The 21,474-nt window shown below is 55.8% G+C and overlaps 1 protein-coding gene across 1 annotated transcript; it reads right to left on the reverse strand.

Annotated features, from left to right (window-relative positions):
• Window positions 1-8,177: 8,177 nt before the first annotated feature.
• LOC118618081 (1-acylglycerol-3-phosphate O-acyltransferase PNPLA3-like) lies at window positions 8,178-19,101 on the reverse strand (the record flags this gene model as incomplete). Its single annotated transcript, XM_036243983.1, has 8 exons — window positions 18,915-19,101; window positions 16,933-17,165; window positions 15,480-15,545; window positions 14,027-14,236; window positions 12,939-12,999; window positions 10,368-10,583; window positions 9,108-9,240; window positions 8,178-8,282 (listed from the first exon to the last, which is right to left on the reverse strand). Coding segments are annotated over exons 1-8 (1,211 nt in total), but the record flags the coding sequence as incomplete, so codon positions are not given.
• Between the last annotated feature and the right edge of the window lie 2,373 nt (window positions 19,102-21,474).

Genomic DNA, 21,474 nt, shown 5'->3' on the forward strand with positions numbered 1-21,474 from the left:
AGCACGTGTCCGGAGTTGCCTCTCGGAGAGAACACGCCCGCTGATGGGTGCGCCGGGGGTTCCCCCAGGTCTCTTCCTCAACCCTTCTGGTACCCCAGACCAGTGTGTGGGTGTGTGTGTAGGTGGAGGGAGGGTGTTGTCCCCCACTCGTGCAGAGCGCGAGGCTGACCAGTGTGTTTGTGTTTAGGTGGAGTGGGGGTGTAGTCCCCACGCTCGTGCAGAGCGCCGAGGCTCTCCACACCGGCGTGTCGCGGTGGCTGGATTGTCGCCCTGTGCCCCTCCTGCTGACCCCACGCACCTTTTCAAGTCACTGAAACCCCCTAAGCCTCAGTCTTCTCATTGGCAAAATGAAGGTGATGGTCATATCAACTTCAAAGGGTTGGATTAATACGGCTCATGCATGAGAGATGGGATGTAAAAACGCCTGGCCCTGGCCGGTTTGGCTCAGCGGTTGGAACCTCGGCCTGCGGTACAGAGAGACCCGGGTTCGGTTCCCGCTAAGGGCACGTACCTCGGTTGCAGTTTGTCGCCGGCCCTGGTTGGTCGTGCGGGTGGCAGCCACTCGATGTGTCCCTTTACATCGATGTTTCTCTCTCTCTCTCTTCCTCTCTCTCCGTCCCGCTCTATCTGAACCAAAAATGGAAAAATGTCCTCGGGTGAGGATAAAAAAAACAAAAAAAAAACCCACAACGCCTGGCCCTGTGCAGGGCACCCAGTGAGAGGTGGGTAAGTGACCATTATTCATTCAGTGGCAACCAGTGCATATTAGAGGGTCATCCAGGGGTTTGGATGTGGCCATTCACATTGAGCAACAAGAGTGCCTCCCTAGCCTCATTTTGGTGGTGGAAACAGCCCCTCCCCTGAAAAACATTGTAATAAATAATAGTTGCACAATGTGACAAGTGCAAAGAATGAGAGAGGCCCCCCCAGTCTATCCTGCCTTATTCACTGCTGTATCCCCAGGGCTCAGTGCAGTGCTGGCTCAGTATATAATTGGGGCCCACATAGCCCTCAAGACCCAGCCCACACCTGGCCATGCTGTCCAAAAGAGTTAGCCCCCAACCCCACTGTCACTGAGTGTCCCCACCCCCAGCAGTGTTTCTCTCAGTCCTGAGAACATGCCAGAGACCCTGTGGAATAATTGTTAAAGATGCACCTTCCTGGGCCTCAGCCCTGACCTGCTGAAGCAGAATCTCTGGACATCGGAATTTTAAAGCAGTATGTCCGGTCATTCTTTGCCCACTAGGTTTAAGAACCCCTTGTTGCAATATTCATGGATTCCATGTCTTACTTCACTAGTCTCAAAGGTCTTTGAAACCGCGGGTCTTAGCCTGCTTATGCAGACCCTTGTCAGAAGTCTTGGAAAAGGAGCAGAGTAGCAGGGGAGGGAGGGGAGGAAGAGGCAGGGCATCAGCAGCTGGGGGCCAAGGATACAGGTGCTACAAGGCAGGCAGGACAGCCTCCCAAGAAAGGAGGACGGGCCTCCCAAGGAGGGGCCAGGCCTGGTGGGGCGGCTTCTGGGTCTGGGCACGGACTCGAGGCAGAAGAGCATGGGCTTGGGGCTGGTGGCAGACGGGCCCATCATTAGCTGTGTAATCTCAGGCAGGTCACAACCTCTCTAAGGGTCCATTTCCTCCACTGAAATAATGGGACGGGGTTGCTATGCACCCTGACAGTTCCATGAACGATTTTTAAACTGGGTTAATAGTTCACGCTAGGAAGTAATAGGCCCTGGGCATTCCACGCTTTTAGGCCCATTTGGGATATCCACTTACCAGGGGGTCCGAAACCCCGGATTAGCCCCCATTTAATTACAATAACGGCTCTGTGACAGCCGGCCGCGCTTCAGTCACGATTCGCCTTACCAATTCCAAGCTGTGCGGCCTTCAGCATGGCACAGACCTCCCTGGGTCAGTTTCCTCTTTTCTAGAGTAGGGATAGTAACAGTATGTACCTCGTAGGATTGCTTTGAGGGTTTAACAAATTAATAGATGTAAAGCTGTGCCCAGCCCAGAGCCACCGCCAAGGACTGACTGTGTAGCTGCGGCAGGGATGGTGCTAAGCGCTTTTCATGAACCATCCCAGTAAGGTGGCCTCTTACAGGAGATGAAATAGGCTCAGAGAGACTAACACCCTCAGTCCAAGAGAGACCCGAACACAGGACAGTCTGATGTGGTCTCACGTTCGTGGCCACGCCCACACAGCCCCAGGGACTGGAGTGGGTGACAGGTAAAGTGGATGACCGTTCAGAAGCTTCCCAGTTTTTTATTTTCTTCATTGCTTTGAGAGAGAGGAAGGGAGAGAGAAAGAGAAACATCGATGAGAGAACATGGGTTGGCTGCCTCCTGCACGCCCCCCCTGGGGATTTGGCCCACCACCTGGGCATGTGCCCGGAGCAGAAATGGAACCAGCAGCCTCCCGGTGCGTGGGTTGACGCCCAATCACTGAGCCACACCGGCTGGGCCTGTCCATTGTTTTTAAATTTTTTATTTATTAATTTTTGTTACAGATGTTTCTCATTTCCCCCCATTGACACCCTCCTTCCCCCCCCTCCCATTTCTGCTAATTTTAAAATAAGGACCTAGAGCGCACTAACAGGCTACAACCACCAGGTGGCCCTGTGAAGAAAAGTATTGAATGTGGCCCAGTTGTTACCTGGCAGGACTCAGGGCCTTGGCTCAGTGCCCACAGGCTTAGCTTCTGGGACCCAAGAAACCTGCCCCTGGCCACCAAAGTAAATCTCTGGAGGTCTCGCTCACCCCTGGCTCACACTTAAAAGGCTATTTTAGGTGTGAAAACTGGGACAGAGGTTATCAAAGATATCAATCTAGGAGACTGAGAAAACTGAGCACGGGTCACACAAACTGGACACTAACTTGAACTGGATTCTGCAAGGCCCCTCATCCTCAGTTTCCCCATCTGTACAATGAGGATGAAGCCGTTCCTAAGGCATAAAGGTAGAGGAGGAGTCAGTGAGATAAAGCATGGGGCCTGCGCACCATAAACACTGAATAGAGGCAGGTTTTCTTCCTGCATTTCTTCGTTAGTGTCAAGCAAGCCTCTTCCCCAAGGTAACGCGTGAGGTTAACCTGCAGATCGCAGGAGCCAGGAGCCAAAGATTTGCGAGCCTGTTGTACACAGGGCACTGGGCCAGAGAGACAGAGAATCCATCAGGAACACAAAGTCACAGCTTTACCCTCAAACACTGTCTATGACAGTCACAATGTCCATTCATATTTTAAAGGCTCTGAGGCCCTGGCCAGTTTGGCTCAGCAGTAGAGCGTCGGCCCATGGATCAATGAGACCCGGGTTCGATTCCAGCCAAGGGCACATACCTCGGTTGCAGTTGGTCCCCAGCCCTGGTTAGGGTCGTGCAGGAGGCAGCCATTCGATGTGTCCCTCTCACATCGATGTTTTCCTCTCTCCCTTTCTTTCCCTCTCGCTCCCTCCCACTCTATCTGAAGAGAAATGGAAAAATAACCTTGGGTGAGGATTGAAAAAGAAAGGCTCTGAGAAGTCCTGCAGTACATAACACCTATTTCCCTTTCTTTAACCCCGTATTTCCTGACTATATGGGTCCACAACGGCCTCGCGGGTTTTCTTTTCGAGGCTTTCTGTGGCCTTGGGCGGTAGGTCCCCAGCACGCCCAGTGATCCTCTTTGGGGCAAAGGGTAGGATTGCATTCCCCGCCCCCATCCATGTGACTTGCTTTTGTTAACAAGTTGTGAGCTGATGGGATAGAGGTCACTTCTGGATGAAAACTAAACACCAACTCCCTGCCTTCCCCAAGCTGATAAGTGACCCTCCGGATGGTGGGACAGCTTCAGGCTGGATGGGTCAAAACCAATGGGCATGTAGTGTGAGAAATAACCCCTTTGGGGGGCCTTTGTTAAATGCGGCCCAACCCAGCCTCTCCTGACTGAGCGATTCGGTGACATCTGCCCGCAGTCCAGACACTGCGGTTTACGAAGAGCCGATGCGGGCCCTTCGGAATCAGAAGTGCGGTCAGTGACCATGCTGGTTCCCTGAAGGACACCAGAGGCCATGAGGGAGGCTGAGCTCCTGGCTCAGGTGACCTGGAAGCCGACAGACAGGGTGGCTGGCTGGCCAGGGAGCTGAGCTCTGCCCTGGCGGGGTTATGTTGGGGTGCAGCAAGAGATGGCCAGGTGGAGCCAGCCGGGGGTAGGAGGGCATGTGAGCCGAGGACCGCCCCCGGGAGCTGGGTGCACACTCTGCACAGCAGGTACATGGGCACTGTGGGGAAGAGCCTGGCGCCCAGGATGGAAAAGGAGCCCCATTCGGAGGCTGGGGTCCCAGAGGAAGGAGAGGGACGCCAGGAGGGTCAGGTCCACGGAGTCCAGGAAGGAGCCGGGGGAGGCCGCCTGGGGAGCCGCGTGGGTGTTTCGCAGGAGCTCACCCGGGAGGGAAGAACAACACCGCCTCCCCCTGGACGGCACGTCGAGTCGCGGGACAGCACTTGACCACATTTATTACCAGTTCTTTTCTGACAAAAGTAATATTGTTGACGTAGAAATTAGGAAAACACCTATCAGCACAACAAGCACAACAGAGTTCTGTAAAATGGCACAGCCACCAACGGTATCTGGTATCTGTTCGGTCCTTTTTCCGGGACACACACTCCCCAGCAGTGCACGTGACAAGCTGGGCCCACGCGCTGCGCCAGCTCTTGCTGTCCGCGCACCAGGTCAAGGCTGTGCCCCCCGACATTCACCAGACTGCACGCGGCTAACTCCTTACCGTGGAGTACCCCAAAGCCTAATGTGCCCTAAGAGAGGGAGGGTTTTATCTGACCGGGTAGGAGGGGCTTAAGAGTGTTTCCATCTGTGGGAAACCCCAGCAGAGCTGGAGAGGGGAGGGCCTGGGGGGCGGGGAGGGGGACATGGAAGGCCCAGGTCGGGGAGCCTCGGCCATTCTGAATGAGTACTGTACTTCCTTGTCCTAGAGCACATTTTAAAAGGTCTCAAAACATGCTCATAGTAAGAGGCTGAATAATTTCAAAAAGTGTAAAGAAAAGGAGTTTCATGTCATCTTAGCTATGGGAACATACTTCTTTCCTGTAACGATGGCAAAATGCATGCATGTATCTGTCTACAGGAAAACACTAGCTACTGAAAAATGCTGCTGAAGCCCAGTTATACCTGTGGTTCTGACAGAAAAGCTGATCGGGAAATGAGTCGGGAAGGGGTGAGATGGGGTACAAGGAGTCCAGGGGGGTGTCAGGCCTGCCCCCCCATCTCCAGGCCAGCTCAGCCCAGGGACAGTGCCTTGTTCTGGGGCCCAGGTGGTGGGGAGACCCAGCACACCCCAGCTGTTGCCTCGCTAAGGGGCGAGTGCTAGCAGACCAGGAGGCCCAGCTGCTCCCTCGCCCTGGAGACAGCCCGCAAGGAGTGTGCAGGGGTTCCCGGTGCTGGGCAGTGACCCTGGGTCATCCCGTCATCCCTGCCTCCTAGGAGTTCACAGCTCAGGAGAGAGGCTCACATAGGTTAGCCCCTAGAACCGCATCCCCTATCGGAGTGTCTGTCTTCACAAGTACCTTGTCTGAACTTGCTGGCCCTCGACTCCAGGGCTCTTACACAATATAGGGGAGAGGTGCAGCCTTCTGTCCCAACCCTTGGGACGTGACCATGTCATGGCTTCTCTTTTCGTAATGCTCGCATGTGTAAGAGAAACCCCGCTGCCCTTTGGGTACAGTACCCTGTGCCTGCCCACAAACTCCCCGACCTGGGAGCAGGGCGCTCCCTGTCTCTGGCTGCTCTCCATTCAGGCTGGCGGTGGGGCAGGCTGAGGAGAAAGGAGGGTGGACCGGGAGCTGGGGGAAATGAGCCAGGTTCCAGCGCAGAGCAGCGCGGAGAGGGGCCAGGCCAGTTGTGTCTGCCTCCCGCCCTGGGGACCAAGGTGACTGTCCTGTACCCTGGACTTGTTTTTAAAGGCCTTTCTATAAACAGCTCACTGATTCACATAATACGTAACTCAACAGATAATAAGATTCCCTTATCTTTTACACAAAACTCTTTATGAAACTGAGGTTGGGTCAAAGAGCTGTCCTAAAATGTAAATAAGTTACTAGCATCTTTTAACGGCCCCTGCCGGGCACTGCCCTAGCTGGAGGATGGCAGCCCTCCCGCCTCGCAGACCGTCTGCAGTTGACTTTCTTCCCTCCAACTGCCACGCCGCGCCATGCCAAGTGCACGAAGGCAGCCATCCCGGGGGAACAGGCTCCCCTGTCCAAACATCAGCCCTTCCAGGAACCTCGCTCTAGGGCAGCTGAGGGCCACAGGACAAAGACCCCCCCACTGAGGGTCATTTCCAACCAGCAGAGCTAAGCCCAGGCTCTGCAATGGTTGACTGCGTTACCCTCTGGGCCACCACCTACACAACGGGCGTCTTCCCAGCTTCTCCACTGCCGTTGGTCTCAGTCTCCTATGAACCGGCATAGCCACCGGAGTCCATCCGTCACAGACACGGGCACTCAACGGCACCAAGGGGCACAAAGCCAGGGCGGCCTAGACTCGCCACCTCAAATGACTCGGAAACTCCCCCCAGCAGAGACCCAAGAGGTTTAGGCCTCAGCTTTGGGCCTGCACAGGGTGGGCGCCTGGGTCCATGGGGAGCAGGCAGGCCCGAGGGGCCATCGTGCTCTGGTTTGTGTGGGGATGGCTGCTGGCTGCTTGCCCTCAGTGGGGGGATCTGAAACAAACGAAGAAGATGCTACCTCGGTGTCACCTTTGGTCTCAGCGAACACGGACCAAACTGCCAAACCTGAGTGCATCGCCACCCACGCTCTGGGACACTCCCTGCGGGCTGCGGCCCTCACTCCACCTGGACACCTCCACCAGATTCCACAGGCATGACTGACCCCGTGATTTCGTCCACAGAAAGCCGCTCACTGGCCAGGGCACCTCCCCACCCCTCCCCTGGGCTCCTCCTTCCAAGTGGCTGCCCCACTTCCGAAAAATGCCTGCAAGCCCCAGGACTTCTAACTGGCACCTCCTTTGGGCCCCGGAGCCTGGGGATACCTCTCGGTCACCCAGGTTCCATTGAGACCAGGTCCCCCTGGTGCTGCCTGGGACAGTGCAGCTGCCCTCTCCCCGGTGAGCCTACTGCCACTCGGGCCCGAGATCCAGCCTCCTCCGCAGGGTCACTCCCAATGCCAACCGATCCTGCCACCCCCTACTTTAAACGCTTCACCTCACCCGGCCAGTGTGGCCCACTGGTTGAGCATCGACCCACGCACCAAGAGGTCGCGGGTTCGATTCCGGGTCAGGGCACATGCCCAGGTTGTGGGCCCGATCCCCAGTGGGGGACATGCAGGAGGTAGCCAGTCACTGTTCTCTCTCATCGATGTTTCTCTCTCCCTCTCCCTCTCCTTCTCCCTCTCTCTCTGAAATCAACAAAGAAGACATATTTTTAAAGATAAATAAACCCTTCACCAGTACCAACAGCAATAGCAATACTGAGACCCCGCCTCAGGCATGCCCACCACATGTCCAGTACTGTGCCAGGGGCTCCAAATCCTCACAGAAAGCCAAAGAGGAGGTGAGGATCACCCCTGGGGACTAGGTGAGAAGGCCAAGGCCCACAATTTTCAGGATATGGTCCAACCCTCGTCACCGGAACATGGTCCTTCTTGCTGCAATCGGTGTGCAGTATTCTGAGAGCAGCAGCATCACTGGGCCATGGTCACAGCGCACACTTCAGGGTCCCACCGTGAGCCTAGGATTCAGCAAGTCTGAGGTCACATGACGCCCGGCCAGGCCTCCAGAAGCCCTGCCTCGCACCCCAATCCGCGCCTCTGCTCCTCCCCATGCTGCAGGAGCCCAGAGCTACTTCCTTGAGGCAACGCAATGCTCTTTGACACTCCTGACCTGGACCCGGCCCCTCGGCCCCTCGGCTTTCTCCACCCAATCTGGGCTCAATCTGGCGGGTCTCCTGCCGTCTCCCTGGACCCCACAGCCCCCTGTGCAGGTAGGCCTTGGTCAGCTCTCAGGAGACACTCCAGCACCTCTGATTTCTTCAGCTGCCCCATATAAGACAGGGCCCCTGCACTAACACGTCAGCTCTTGTCACCGATTGGGTGCTCAACGATGGCTCTGGAATGGCGCACGAGGCCTCCTCAGAGGAAGGGAATGCCCATCGGACCCACGCAAACCATATACCTAGAAGTGGGGAGCAGATGCGTCACCACTCGAGAACACAGCTGGGAGCCTAAGGACTGCAGCCACCGGACGTCATCAGGAATGTCTGGGAGCCACGTCACCAGTCTGCAGAAGGAAAAGCCGTCACTCACTGTGTCAGCAGGGACCTGCCAAAGCAAAGACGACCCAACGGAAGCCGAACGAAAGGCAGCTTGCGGACCTGTCGATCCCAACCCGACAAATTCCCAGAAGGCGGATTTGGAGTAAGCCGGCCTAAGAGCCCCAGAGGTAGGCCCCTTTTGAGTTAGGAAAGCTCTTTAAAAAGAAAGAAAGAAAGATATATATACACACATGATTTTTTTTTTTTTTTTTTTTTTGAGAGAGAGAGAGAAGGGAAAGAGGTAGAAACATCAACAGGAGAAACATCCATCGGCTGCCTCCTGCACGCCCCCCTAATGGGGATCGAGCCTGAAACCCGGGCCTGTGGACGCTAAAGGGATTTATACTCAAAGCAAAGGAGAAGGCTGGTTTTCCAGGATTGTTCTCCGTGGCAAGATGCCCGAAACTTGGAATTGAGACATCAGCCCCTCCACCCAGCCCGACAGCTTGGCTACATACAAGTCCAGTAGAGGAAGCTGACCACTGCCCTCCACAAACTCCAACCCCTCAGGACACAAAAAGTATCCCACGCCTGGGCTCTGATGAATGCCTGAACCTCCACCCAGGGCAAGGTGGTGTGGGGACAGGGGGCTAATGCAGTAGGGAAGGGACCTGGACAGGCTTATCAGGACCTGGAGAATGGAGCTGGGTTTTGAAGGGTGAATTGTATTTTGAAAGATGGACTGAAGGACACGCTCGATTAACTCACTAAAAAGAAAGTAAATCCCCGAATCCATGTGAAATGAATGCCCAGGATTCCAGTGGAGACACTATACCACCCAGAACGCTCACCGCCGGACCCCAAAGACCGCGGACTCCACGGGCAGCGTGAAAGGCAGCATCAAGTAAGACATGACCTTCACCGGCATGAAGTCGCAAATCTTGGTCATATAGCCACTTTGGCTTTTACTTGCCGTACTCAGTGCTGAAAAACAGAATTGGGGGAGTGTTTCCCACCAGTGTAAAAACGAACCCCCCTACGCAGGTGGTGCTTGGATTTTCAGTGAAATACACAAATCCTGGCGGCCAAAGAATCGGAAGAATTCACCGTGATCAAGGGGGGAGTTTGGCCGGGACAGCCCTGGGACAGCCTGTGGCACAGGGCTCTCAGCTAACAACTCTCTGTCCCATCGGCACCTCCTTGGGGAGGAGCACACCAACTCCGCAAACACCAACCCGTCTTCAGGCTTTCCTGACTCCTTCAGCGGGGCCCCATCTCCTGCTGCCTGGAGCCCCCGGCCTTCTGTTTCCCCTTTGTAATGACCTCATGTTGCCTCAAAGCACAGTGACCCGGGCAACAGCGTCTTCTTCATCTTTGAATTTCTCCCAATGCCCAACTGGAAGCCGGTGTATGCACTTGTGCCCATCTGGTGTTTGACGACATGATAAAAGATACTGCCGTCGCCCTGGCCGGTTTGGCTCAGTGGATAGAGCATCGGCCCGCAGACCAGAGAGTCCTGGGTTTGGTTCCCGCTAAGCGCACGCACCTCAGTTGCAGTTTGTCCCCGCTCTGGTTGGGGTCGTGTGGGTGGCAGCCACTCTATGTGTCTCTCACATCAATGTTTCTCTCTCTCTCTTCCCCGCTCTCTCCCTCCTGCTCTACCTGAGGATAAATGCAAAAGTGTCCTCAGGAGAGGGTAAAAAAAGACACTACCGTTGTTCAATGAAAAATTCAAAACTGTGTGTTTGGGAAAGGGGGGAATCAGGACAGGCTCCTGGAGAAAGATGGGACCCAGGCAGAGAACAGTGTTCTGAAAGAAGGGGCCCACACTTGAGGCTCCCATAATCCAGTGTCCCTAGACCCCAGGATCTGACAGCATGCCCGGTTAACTCAACACGGGCTCAACTGGAGTTCGACTTTTCTGGCCAAACACACATGGGAAGGGAGACTGGGCAAGGCGTGTGGGTGCAGAGAGGCTGTGCCAGGAGGTGGTGGCCTCATCTCCTGCCCCAGGGCAGCCTCACTGTCCTCCCTCCCACACAGGAGAGAAGCCCTTTCCGTCAGTAACAGAAAGCAACGTCCTCGCCATTCCGCCCCCGAGGAGTCGGCACCTGTAATGAGGCTGGGCGACAGAATCTCCAGGATGCTCTCGTCCCAGGGCAGGAGGTTGAGACGCAGGTGGTCCAGCAGCTCATCTCCCACAGGCCTCGTCTGCCGGGCAGCCTCCCCTTCGGAAGCCTCCAGGCTCGTGGTTTCCCAGGGGAATGCAGAGACATCCGGCTCTCTTGAGGACAGGGTCGGGCATGGATGGAGCCTGTCACAGATCCCTACACAGGGCACGGAAGACAAACCATCAGGCTGAGCAGCAGGCGAGGATGGACAAGGCAGGCGGTCGTCACTGGGAGAGAGAGGCGAGGGCTCTGAAGCCATGGAGACGTGAGGCGGGCTCCTGGCTCCATCACGCACGCACGCGCTGTGTGGGTTCCACAGCCATGTGTGGACTGGCGAGGTTGAAAGAGGAGGAGGGCAGCTGATCTGTAACAACAGGCACCGCGCCGCAGGTTGAGCCTGCGTCCCAGCTGATCTGAAACACCAGGCACCGCCCCTCTGGCTGAGCCTGGGTCCCAGGCCCTGAGCTAGAAACTTCGCAGTCAGCCTTGCAGCAGCCACTGAGCTGGCCCCACCGCCAGCACCTCCCCCTCTCCAGCTGCGGCGCTGGAGGCCCGGACAGGTGAGGAGGTCCACCCACAGGCACACAGCCAGTCTGTGGCAGAGCGGGGTTTGAACCCGGGCCGTCCTCCACCACGGGACCCTGAAAGCAGCATTAGGCACAGGAGTTTGTGTGGGCACTGCCCCAGGAGGCCGGGCACGGTGCCGACACCGGTGAGTGGTTCCTGCTCTCCTGGAAATGGCCCACAGGGTGGGGGCAGGGGGACAGCGACTTCCAGAGGCCATGAGCCGCCCTGGCTCACGTGTTTCTTCCAACCTCGGGTTAAAAAGACCGGGAGCTGCTCCTGGATGCCCCACCATGCTCCCCAGATTAGACCTCCCATGTATGCTTCTCGCTAGATCTTTCCGGGGCCTCCATTAGACACACCGGTCACCCTCTGGGACTTCACTTGGCCTTAGGTATAGAATCTGTTCCCAGAGCACACCTGGCCTGTCCCACCTGTCCTCTGCAGGATGCCAGGGATCAGCCGGGCTGAGGACCACGTACATACTTAAACCCAAACCTAGCACCAATGATGCAAGCGCTCGGCCACACACCAGTCTTCAGAATGACTGAGAATCACCTGGACGTCACTGAATCAGAATTCTCCTTAGTATAGATACGGAAACAGGCCCAAAGGGCGAGCTGGCTTGCCCAAAGCTACAGAGGAACCCGAGCCCACCCCCACAGGGCCCGTCACCGTCATTTAGTCCCAGGTCCCCCGATTTCAGCCCCATCCAGACTGCTCTCCAGAACTTCGGACCCTGACATTGGCTGCTGCCTTGTACAAATGCCCCTGGGGCCCCGCACACCCACTGGAGCCCCTCAGCTCTCCTGCAAACCCTCTCCTCCCTCCCGCATACCCTGAGCCTGGGGGCCGAGCCCTGACTCTCCCCACCCAGCTCCTGAAGCCAAAGCCAGTGCTCAAGTCTTCCTCTTCCTGAGTCTCTGGTCAGCCACTTCCAAGTCCTGCTCCTCTGGTCCCTTCCGCTCTCCTCACTGCCTGACCGGACCCAGCCTCTGGCTGCCTCACTGGCCAGTTGGACGCTGGTCCCGCCCACTCTGCACGGCAGCCAGAGGGACCTTCCAAAGCTCCCCTTCGAGGGCTCCCTACTGCTACAAACCCTCCCCACGTCCACAGGCCACAGGCCCTCTTTCCATTCTCTTATCATCCCCAAAGTGTCAGGCTGGAGTCACAGCCTCCTGGAAGCCCCCCCTTTCCTCCATGCGAACCCTCCTGCGTGACCTGTAGCGCCCTGCCCCTTCCCGCCAGGCGCTCTGCACAGCACCTCCACCGCTGGCCGCACTCCGGGAGGAGGGCCGCAGCTGTGTGTCCCTGCGGTGCCCCGGCACACAGCCACCTGCTTGGCACCTGAAAGTGCACAGTAAACACTCTCTGAGTAGATGACACGTGTATCCTACTAACCAGGAGCCACCTTTCAGTACTGAAGAGAAACAACTTCAATGCACCTGATGTTTGGTTCCACTCTAATATCTCAGGCGTCAGCCAGGGGACCCAAAGCTGGAACGCGTTCCAGAAAAGACAGCGGTCCAGTGGGCGTCACCGACACCTAGCTGGGGTCAGCTCTTCTGATGCTTTACTTGGGGCCCTGACCCAGAAACCCTGGTTAAAGTTCTTCTGGAACTTAAATGGAACCACCTTCCGATAGGTGACACTGAGCAACGAGAGCGCCCTGGAGCTTGGACATCCCGGGTTCAAACCCCAGCTCTGCCCCTCGGTGGGTGGAGTGGGGTCCCTGGCTCGCCTCACCAAGCCTCCATCTCCCCCTCTGTGAAATGGGGCTGAGCTTTCCTGTGCGGCGGGGCTAATGAGTGTGCTGAGCACAACGGAGGCCAGGCGGTGAAGGCCCCGCACACCCGCTCCCTGGCCGGGTGAAGCCACTCACAGAACCTCAAGTCCGCTAACAAAAAGCTGATGAAAGGGCTGGTCTGCTCCCCAGCACATACATACCCTTTTCTTCCAAGAACCTGACCGCATCCAAATACCCTCGAAGGCAGAACTCTCCAAGCACCTGTGAGGAAACAAGGAATTAACTACAGGAAGGTGTCGCTAAGCGCCATTTATTTCAAGCACAGACTTCCAAACTCTGAGCCGCTTCCAGGTGCCAAGCATGGCCGGACAAGGGACTCTGTGCCCAGGAGACAGCACTCCCCTTTCCTGCGGGATTCGGTACGAATGATACCCCTCCACGGAGCCTTTGCAGTCATCCAGCATGACAGGGACTGTCCTACTCATCACTGGGATAGTTCACAGCTGCCTCCTCTATGGGTGTGAGAACAAACCAGGCTTGCTGACCTGCTGTTGCACAGCCTTGCCTCCAGGGGGAGCACATGCAGGGGTGCACACTGCCCCCGCAGCCTCCTTGGTCCTTCAGTCCACACTTCTTACTGTTGGGCTGCGGCAGCCACGGTGCAGTGTGCTGGTGTAGTTCATGACTTTGGCCGCAAAGAAGATGCTCTGCGTAACTCAATCACACTCTACTGTCCGGGCTGCACCAAGACCACCGTCCTGCCCTAGACTCCTCGGGGATGGTTCCAGGACCCCTCTCGATGCCAACGTCCATAGACACTCTGGTGCCTTATGTAAATGATGTAGGATTTGCACATTGGCTGCGGCAGAGCACACCACTCACCATGCTGTTCGTGGGGATTCAGCAAGGGCTTGGCGAGGGGCAAATTCAAGTTTTGCCTTTTGGGACTTTCTGGGATTTTCTATTTCGAATGTTTTTGATATGTGGTTGGTTGAACCCAAGGATGCCTGACTCTGCAGGAGCGACACCTGTGGACAGGGAGGGCTGACTGCACTAACACTGCAGCCCTGGAAGAGGGACCCGAGGGGCAGTGCAGTTTAATGTACCCGGTGCTTCTGACGATCAGAGTGGAGTGGTCTGGACCTCTGGGGACGAGGGACCCTTCTCAAAGTCCCGATTTAACGAGGACTCTGCTCCGGTTTGTTTGCCTAGAGAACCACCTGATGGGTCTCCAGGCAGTCTGAAGCAAAAAGCTGCACCCCCGGAACACGCAGCCCCTCACACTCACCTTCATGTCCATGGAGAACAGTGCGTAGCTGATCAGGTTAACGTTTTGTGAGCAGAGGCGCACACTGAGCTGATTAATATCCACAAAAATGAAGTTCACGTTCTTGTCCCTCGGGCAGATGTCGAATTCCCCAAAGAAAGGCGACACAGTGATGGTTGTTTTGGAATCAAAGAAGGGTAGACTGTTACTCATTCCTCCGTCTACATATCGCTTTTAAAGGAGAAAAAAAGTACATCCTGTCAGAAGCTCTGGGCTGGTGTCTAACGTGTTTTGCAGATTACGGGCAGAGGCTCCTCAAGCCGCAGGCTGATCCGGGGGGGACACGGGGCTTGGGGATCCCTCTTTCCACAAATCCTCAGCTCCAGGCTGGTACTCAGGGCTGCTGTCACTGTTGTAAAGGGCGTGCACTGCACAGCAGGGTCTGTCAAAGAGGCAGAGGCCGCCGTCCGCCCACACTGCGCTGGCCAGGTCCTGAGCCCAGGCAGGTGTGCTCACATAATTAGCATAAAGAGGCCACACAGAGCAGGGTAATATGTACACTAGGGACAGACCCTGCCCTAGAGGAGAGAAAAGGTCATGGGTTCAGTGCCAGAGCCCCCTGCTGCTTGGGAAATCTTGGACAAGATACCTAACCTGTGAGCTCATCTCTCTCCACGCCTTGAAAATGAGAACCAACACCTCGAGGAACTTTGGAAACTTAAGTGAAACAGTGAAGCTGGGTCCCAGACGACCCCCAGAAAATGACCTCTTATTCCACAAATAGTGGCCTTTGGGCTCGGTTACCATGAGCTCCGGCATCCACATCTTTCCACCAACTTCGGCTGGCCAAGCAAGTGTTGATACAGTTTGGACAGTCTGCACCTACCAAAACAATGCCAGGGGCATTCTCACTGTTGTGACAACCTAAACTGTCTCCAGACTTGGCTGATGTCCCGGTGTGGAGGACCGGATCATCTCCAGTTGAAAACTGCTGCCCTAGACAGAGCCACCTGCAGGACAAACACCTTCTCTGCTGTCTCTGTCCACACTGGGCTCAGATTAGCCACATGTGTTCACATATCTGTGGAATGGACCCAAACAGAAGCCCTGTCGCAGCTCTTCCCCAAACCTAAAAAGACCGTCAGTCCCAGAGACGCCTGACACGCTCACCCCTAAGAATAAGGCTCTACCTTAAGCAAGCTGCCAACTCTTCAGCATGCTACGCTTGAACTAGGCCCCTAGGCACCTCTCCTTGATACTCATGTGAAGATTAAGTGAACCAGCTTACCTTACAGGTAGCCAGATGATGGTCATGAAGTTGGTTCAGCTGGGGGCGGGGGGAGGAGCGGGGCAGCTATGGAATCTCTGTCTGATGGTGAGAGATAACACTGTGCATTTGGGGGGGTCCTAGGGTGCCTGAGCCTAGCACCTCGAGGGCAGGATCTATGCAAATACAGTATCAAAGCAGACTTACCACACCTCTGAAGGTCGGTGGGATTATGCCAAAGAAGCAAGGGATGAAGGAGGAACACATTAAGGCCTGTGAAGACACAAGGGAGTGAAGACATGGGTGGAAGGGATCGGCCCTTTATTCCTGGGGACAATGAGTCTGCACATGCTCTTTGCACAGAGTAGGCACTTTAATAAACAGACTGAATGAATGATGAACCAACCACACAACCACATTTCACACTTAAGTATCAGCACCTTAACAACACTGTGTGTGCACATCCACTTCCTGTCCCTGCTCCCCAAGAGGCATAGTGGGCCATCGCTGACAGGATCTAGAGCGGTGGACTTGATCACTGACTGGGAGGGAGGAGATCAGAGCCACAGCTTGTTGACTCGCAGACTCTGGACCCCAGCCCAGGATTCTGATGCAGCAGGTTGGAGGTGGGCCTCAGAGTGCAATTCTAACAAGCTCCCAGGTGATGCTGCCGTGGAGCCAGGGACCACACTTCGAACAGCACCGTGCTAGAGAGCACCAAGGAGGACAGGATGCTGATGCACAGACAGAACGAACTTGTGTGGGAATGGACAGGGACTGGCTGGCTTGGAACAAACTCCCAGAAATAAGGTTAATGAAAGATGATACTGGCTGCTGAGGTACTGCTGGTTCTATGGGCCAGCCTGCTCTTTTACACAGTTAAGTGAAATATTGTCCATTTAACCCTCATAAAAGGCATCAGCCAAATTCAATGGTATTTTGATATTGTAAACCATCTCCTCTGTGTTAGGGCCTAAGGACAGAAGCCAATAGGACATGCTCCCAGCCCTGGATGGTTTGGCTCAGCAGTTGGAGCATCGGCTCAAGGACCAAAGGGTCAAGGGTTTGATTCCCAGTCATGGGTGCACACCTGGGTTGCAGGTTGGATCCTCAGCTCCAGTGGGGTCATGTGGGAGGTAACCAATCAATGTGTCTCTCTCACATCAATGTTTCTCTCTCTCTCTCTCTCTCTCTCTCTCTCTCCCTCCCTCTCCCTCCCTACTTCCCTTAATCTATCTAAAAAATCAGTGGAATAATATCCTCAGGTGAGGATTAACAACAACAAAAAAAGACATGCTCCCACCTCTTGTGGCCTCACTCAAGGTGTCTTCGTTAAGAAGCATGCATTGTTTGGAAGAGGGACACCATAGTACAGGGTCCCTGGATAAGGTGGCCCTGAGCCAAGCCTGGAAGGATGGGGAGGCATTATTTAAAACTGAAACTGTCTTGGAACATGCAGGGTTTCATGTGCTATGGACCCGAACACTGGGGCACAGAGTTTATGTCACTGTGGTGCAGGAAGCAAAGAGCATCATGGTCAACCAAGTTCTTCTGCATCCTAAGAAATGGGGCAGGTGGCCTGTGACAGCCCTCTCTGTGTTACTTCCAAAAGGAAACAGCCTTTCTTATTTGACAATACCCAGATAGGCCCACTGCTTACGTCCACGACTTCGTCTTTGGACTGAAAATCGGACACCAGGACGTTCTGCCAATCGGACACTCTGGTGAGAGAGATGCACACTTTGCCGGAGATGAGCTTGTGGATATTGTCTGGGAGCCATCTTTGGAGGAATTCTTGGATGAGCCTGAATATGTTGCAGGACGGGTGGAAGATGCCAATGTTCCGGTTTCTGGCACAACTGACAATGTTTCCGATGCCCTGCAAAAGCTGTTCTGTGGGTGTGGGAGATAAAAACATAAAGGAAATGTGCCACTCTAGAGATGGGACTGATCTGTAGCAGGACAGAAACCGGCGACAGGGAAGCTGTGTTCTCACGTGGTTACAGAGCCCTTCTAATGGGGTTCGGCCAAACTAAACTGTGTTTACAGATCTCAACACAGAGTCCCAAAAAGAATGCAAAGTATCGCAATACTCTTCCCCATCCATTAGATGTGGAAATGATACTGTTTGGTGACACTGGGGTCGATAAAATTAATGTCACTTGTGTCTTATACTTTCATTGCATCCTGCTCCCAGGAAATGTGAAATGACATCTGTGGCTTATGCTACATTTCTAGTGGATGGCGCTGCTCCCGGGGCCGAGCCTCCAGAGGCCCAGGGAGCTCTTCTCAAAGCATCCCCCACAGAGCAGAGGCCAGGGCGTCCTGGGCATTGGTGTGTGTGCACGAAGGGCCAGCACCAGAACTGGAGCCTGCCTCCACCTCTTTCTAGCTGAGTGACCTCAGTAGGTCACTTCACTCCTCTCCAAGTCTCAGACGATGCGCTCTGAATGTGGGGCTGTGTTTCTACCTTCTGGAGACAGGATGAGATCCACTACAACCTGCAAGGTGCTCGACTCAGAGGGGGCACCTAATAAATAAATAACTAGACGTAACCTTCAACCTCTACCGCCAGAAGTACGAGACAGTCTACGGGCACGGGGCATATTCATGCTCCATGTGACCTCGCTCCCTAGCCTGGCCCCCTCTGGCTGCCCAGTGCTGCCCTGGCACGCAGGACTACCTGCCCCGGCCCAAGGCCCAGCCGGTCATAATTCCTGCAATGCAGAAAGCCAGCCATGCCCCTGTCCTGAACCGTTGAAGACGTCTACTCTGCTCTTCCTACCGGCGTGGCCCCACTGAGCCCAGGCAGAAAGGGCAGCCGTGTATACAGCTGGTAGGCCCGCCAGGCTCTCCTCGGCTAAGATGCACTGTCAGAACCTCTGCCCAAGTGGGGCATATCCAGAGATCCGCTCTAGCCCTGAAACACTGGAAAAGGAGAGGAGATTACCTTCGTCCCCCTCCTCCATACACACAGCAGCCCCCCACCCGCCACCCACCTGGACCCCACACCAGCAAGTCTGCCCAGGAGGACTCCAAAGAGTTACCCTCTGCCCGAGACGCATCCAACCCCGGGCGGGCTGGGTCGCACCAAAAGCGCCCAGAGGGGCAAGGGAGATGGTGTGGTATCTCCAGTCCCTTAAGTCCCCAAAAGGAAGAAGGCGCCCACCCTGGGTCACAGGCCAAAGCCCCTGCCCGGGCCGGTCGGACCCAGGGCAGATCGGCCCTTCGGTCCGCAGCTCAGCTCGCCCAGCGCCTCCAGGCGCACGGTGGGGACTGTCCTGCCGGGACCAGCTCCACCCTCCGCCTCCCGCCGCGTTCTCTTCCCCGGTCGCTCCGGGAAGACACGGCTCTCAGTGCCGGGGAACCGGGGCTTCCTTCAAGCCCGGGCGCCAGCCGGGCGTGGGGGTGAGGCGGCGCTCGGGGTTCCCCCGCCCAGAGGAGGGCCCCCCAGACGCGACCCCTCGGAGGCGAAGGACGCAGTGGAGGAGGATCTGACTGCGGAGGCCCCCGGGAGGTACCCTGCGCAACCCGCGTGCAAACTCGGATCCACCAGACGTCCTGCACCCTCAGGTGTCTCCCGCAGCCCACGCCCGGGGACGCCCCCTCCCGGCAGGGAGCCCGGCAACGGCCCGGACGTACCGAGCGGGATGCCGGCGAGGAAGGTGACGCAGTGCAGCGCCCCGGCCGAGGAACCGAAGAACATGCGCGCGTTGCGGAGGAGCTGCGGGGCGCGCTCTTGCAGGCAGTGGGTCACCCCGATGTGATAGGAGCCCAGGAAGCCGCAGGCCGCGAAGGACAGGCTCCAGCCGTGCTCGTGATCGTCCATGGCGGCGGGTCGGAGTCCGGGATGCGGGCTCTGAGGTCCGCGGTCAGCCGCACACCCAGGCTGGACAGCGGCGGGCTCTGTGTGGCCCCAAGCATCGCCCAGGTAGTTCCTGCGTGACCTCACCTGTCGGCCCCGCCCCCTCGGCCCAGGGGGAGGAGCCGGGGGGTGGTCCAAGCTGGGGCATGATGTCCACCTCTCCCTCCTGGGGCGGGTTGGGCTAGTGGATCCCAGGGGCGGGGGTGGAGGCGGGCAGACCTGCGCCCGCGGGAGTTGGGACAGTTTTCCCTAATTCCCAATGACTCAGACGTCCTGGAAAGAGACAGGTCCCCATTCCATTCCTCTTCATCCCTTAAATTGGGGAGAAGGTAACAGTGGCCCAGGTAGGTCCTTTATGTCTCTTTGACACTTTATCATTTCCCGTTTTTACATGCATTAAGCAGGTACCACCATCTAAATAAAATATATATACTGTTTTTGCTTTGATGTCTTGCAGTTTTGTGTATGATATCTTCAATTCACGGCAAGTGGTAGAGACTTTTCATTTCATGATAGTGACATGCAGTTTCCATTTCAGAGCTTTACTTCCAAGTGAAAATTGTGAGTAACGGGGGTTGGGTGTTGGGGGGCAGTGTAGAAATGTGGGCTTTTGGGAGGATTCCTGCGGCCGCTGGGAAGTGGCCAAGATGCCCCTTGACCATCAATGTGAGAGAGAGACATGGATTGGCTGCCTCCCGAGGGCCCCCCCAGGGCTGGGGATTGAACCAGGTCCAAGGCACATGGTCTTGACCGGAACTGAACCCAGCGACCCTTCGGTCTGCAGGCTGACGCTCCAGCCACTGAGCCAAACTTGCCAGGGCAACTCTGCCTTCTTGTTTTCACTCTCCTTCCTGTGATCTCCTTGCTTATGTATTTAGCTCACATTCTTTGCTATTAAATGGTGACGTCGCTGTTTACTGTGGCCCCCAAATGTAGTGCTGAAGGGCTATGCAGGGTTCCCAAGCGCAAGGAAGGGACTGCAAGGTGCCGCGGAAAAATGCAGAAGCTGGATGAGCTTCCTCCAGCCACAGTCATAGTGCTGGTGGCGGTAAGTTCAATGTGAATGAATCTCCAACAGATATCAAATAAGGTGTCTTTAAACAGCAAACACACACAAGTCTGTGTATGGATCGGTTGACCAACCTGTTGTAGCCAGAAGCTCCCAGGAACCGAACCCTGGTCCTCTAGGACTGCCGATTCAGAATTCACTAATGGAGCGGTGACTTGATAGAACGGAACTCAGGAGACTAAGGATTTCCTCACAGGGAAGCAGGTCATAGAGCTGTAAAGACAGAGAGGGCCTGCGCTCACTGTGTGGGCTCAGCAGGGACACAGGGTCCAGGGAGGTTCCCCCACCCCCACTCACTGCCTCCCTGGGGTCCCTGGCAAAATAAGAGCAGGTGTTTCCTCCAGTTACCAAATCCCACACCTGTGGGAGGCCTTGGCTTCTCTGTCAGCCTGCCAGGTGTCGATTCCTTCACTGTCCTCCCCTGAGTGCCCCAGGCTGGCCTCCGTCCCTTGCACACCACACACTTTGCCCAGCCTTTCCTCACCCCAGGGACAGCCTCAGGCAGCCCCTGTCAGCCCACTGCACCCTGCCGCCCCCACCCTCGGCCCAGCTTCCCAGCTCCGGCCATAATTCACTTTGATGTGTGCGTGTGCTTCATCACACATAACATAAAAATAACCATTTTAGCCATTTTTGAAGTCACAGTTCAGTGGCATTAAGTCCATCCACGAGGTTCTACGAACATCATCACCATGTGCCTCCAAGTTTGTTTCATCTTCCGGAACAGAAACTCTGCCCCATGAGACACTAACTCCCCATTCGGCCTGGCCCAGCGCCCGCCGCCACCACCTGCTTTTGTCTATGAATTCAGCTCCTCCAGGGACCTCGGAGAAGCGGAATGACACAGGATTTGTCCTTCTGTGACTGGCTGGTTTCACTGAGCACAGTGTCCTCAAGGGTCACCCATACTGTAGCCGGTGTCAGAATCTCCTTCCTCTTGAAGGCTGACTCATAGTCCCTTGTATGTATTGATGGGGTTCAGGACACATTACCCCAAAATACAGCACCTCGGCATATTTTAAGCTGAAGGACTTGGTGGGTGCAGGACTTTCTGTCCCTTCCCAGAAGCCGGTCATCAGACCCTGATATGACAGGTGCACGGCCTCTGTGCCAGGGACACTCTCCCCTGCAGGGACGGGACCAGAGAGGAATCCGAATGAACAAGTGTTGTTTCCTCCGGTTCATGTCACCTCATTCCCTTTGTCCTGTTGTATCTTTCTCGACACCCCACCCTTCATCGGACTCAGCACGAAAGCCCCACTGAGCTG

This window comes from Molossus molossus, unplaced genomic scaffold (assembly GCF_014108415.1).
Source record: "Molossus molossus isolate mMolMol1 unplaced genomic scaffold, mMolMol1.p scaffold_m16_p_56, whole genome shotgun sequence".
Taxonomy (NCBI): Eukaryota; Metazoa; Chordata; class Mammalia; order Chiroptera; family Molossidae; genus Molossus; species Molossus molossus.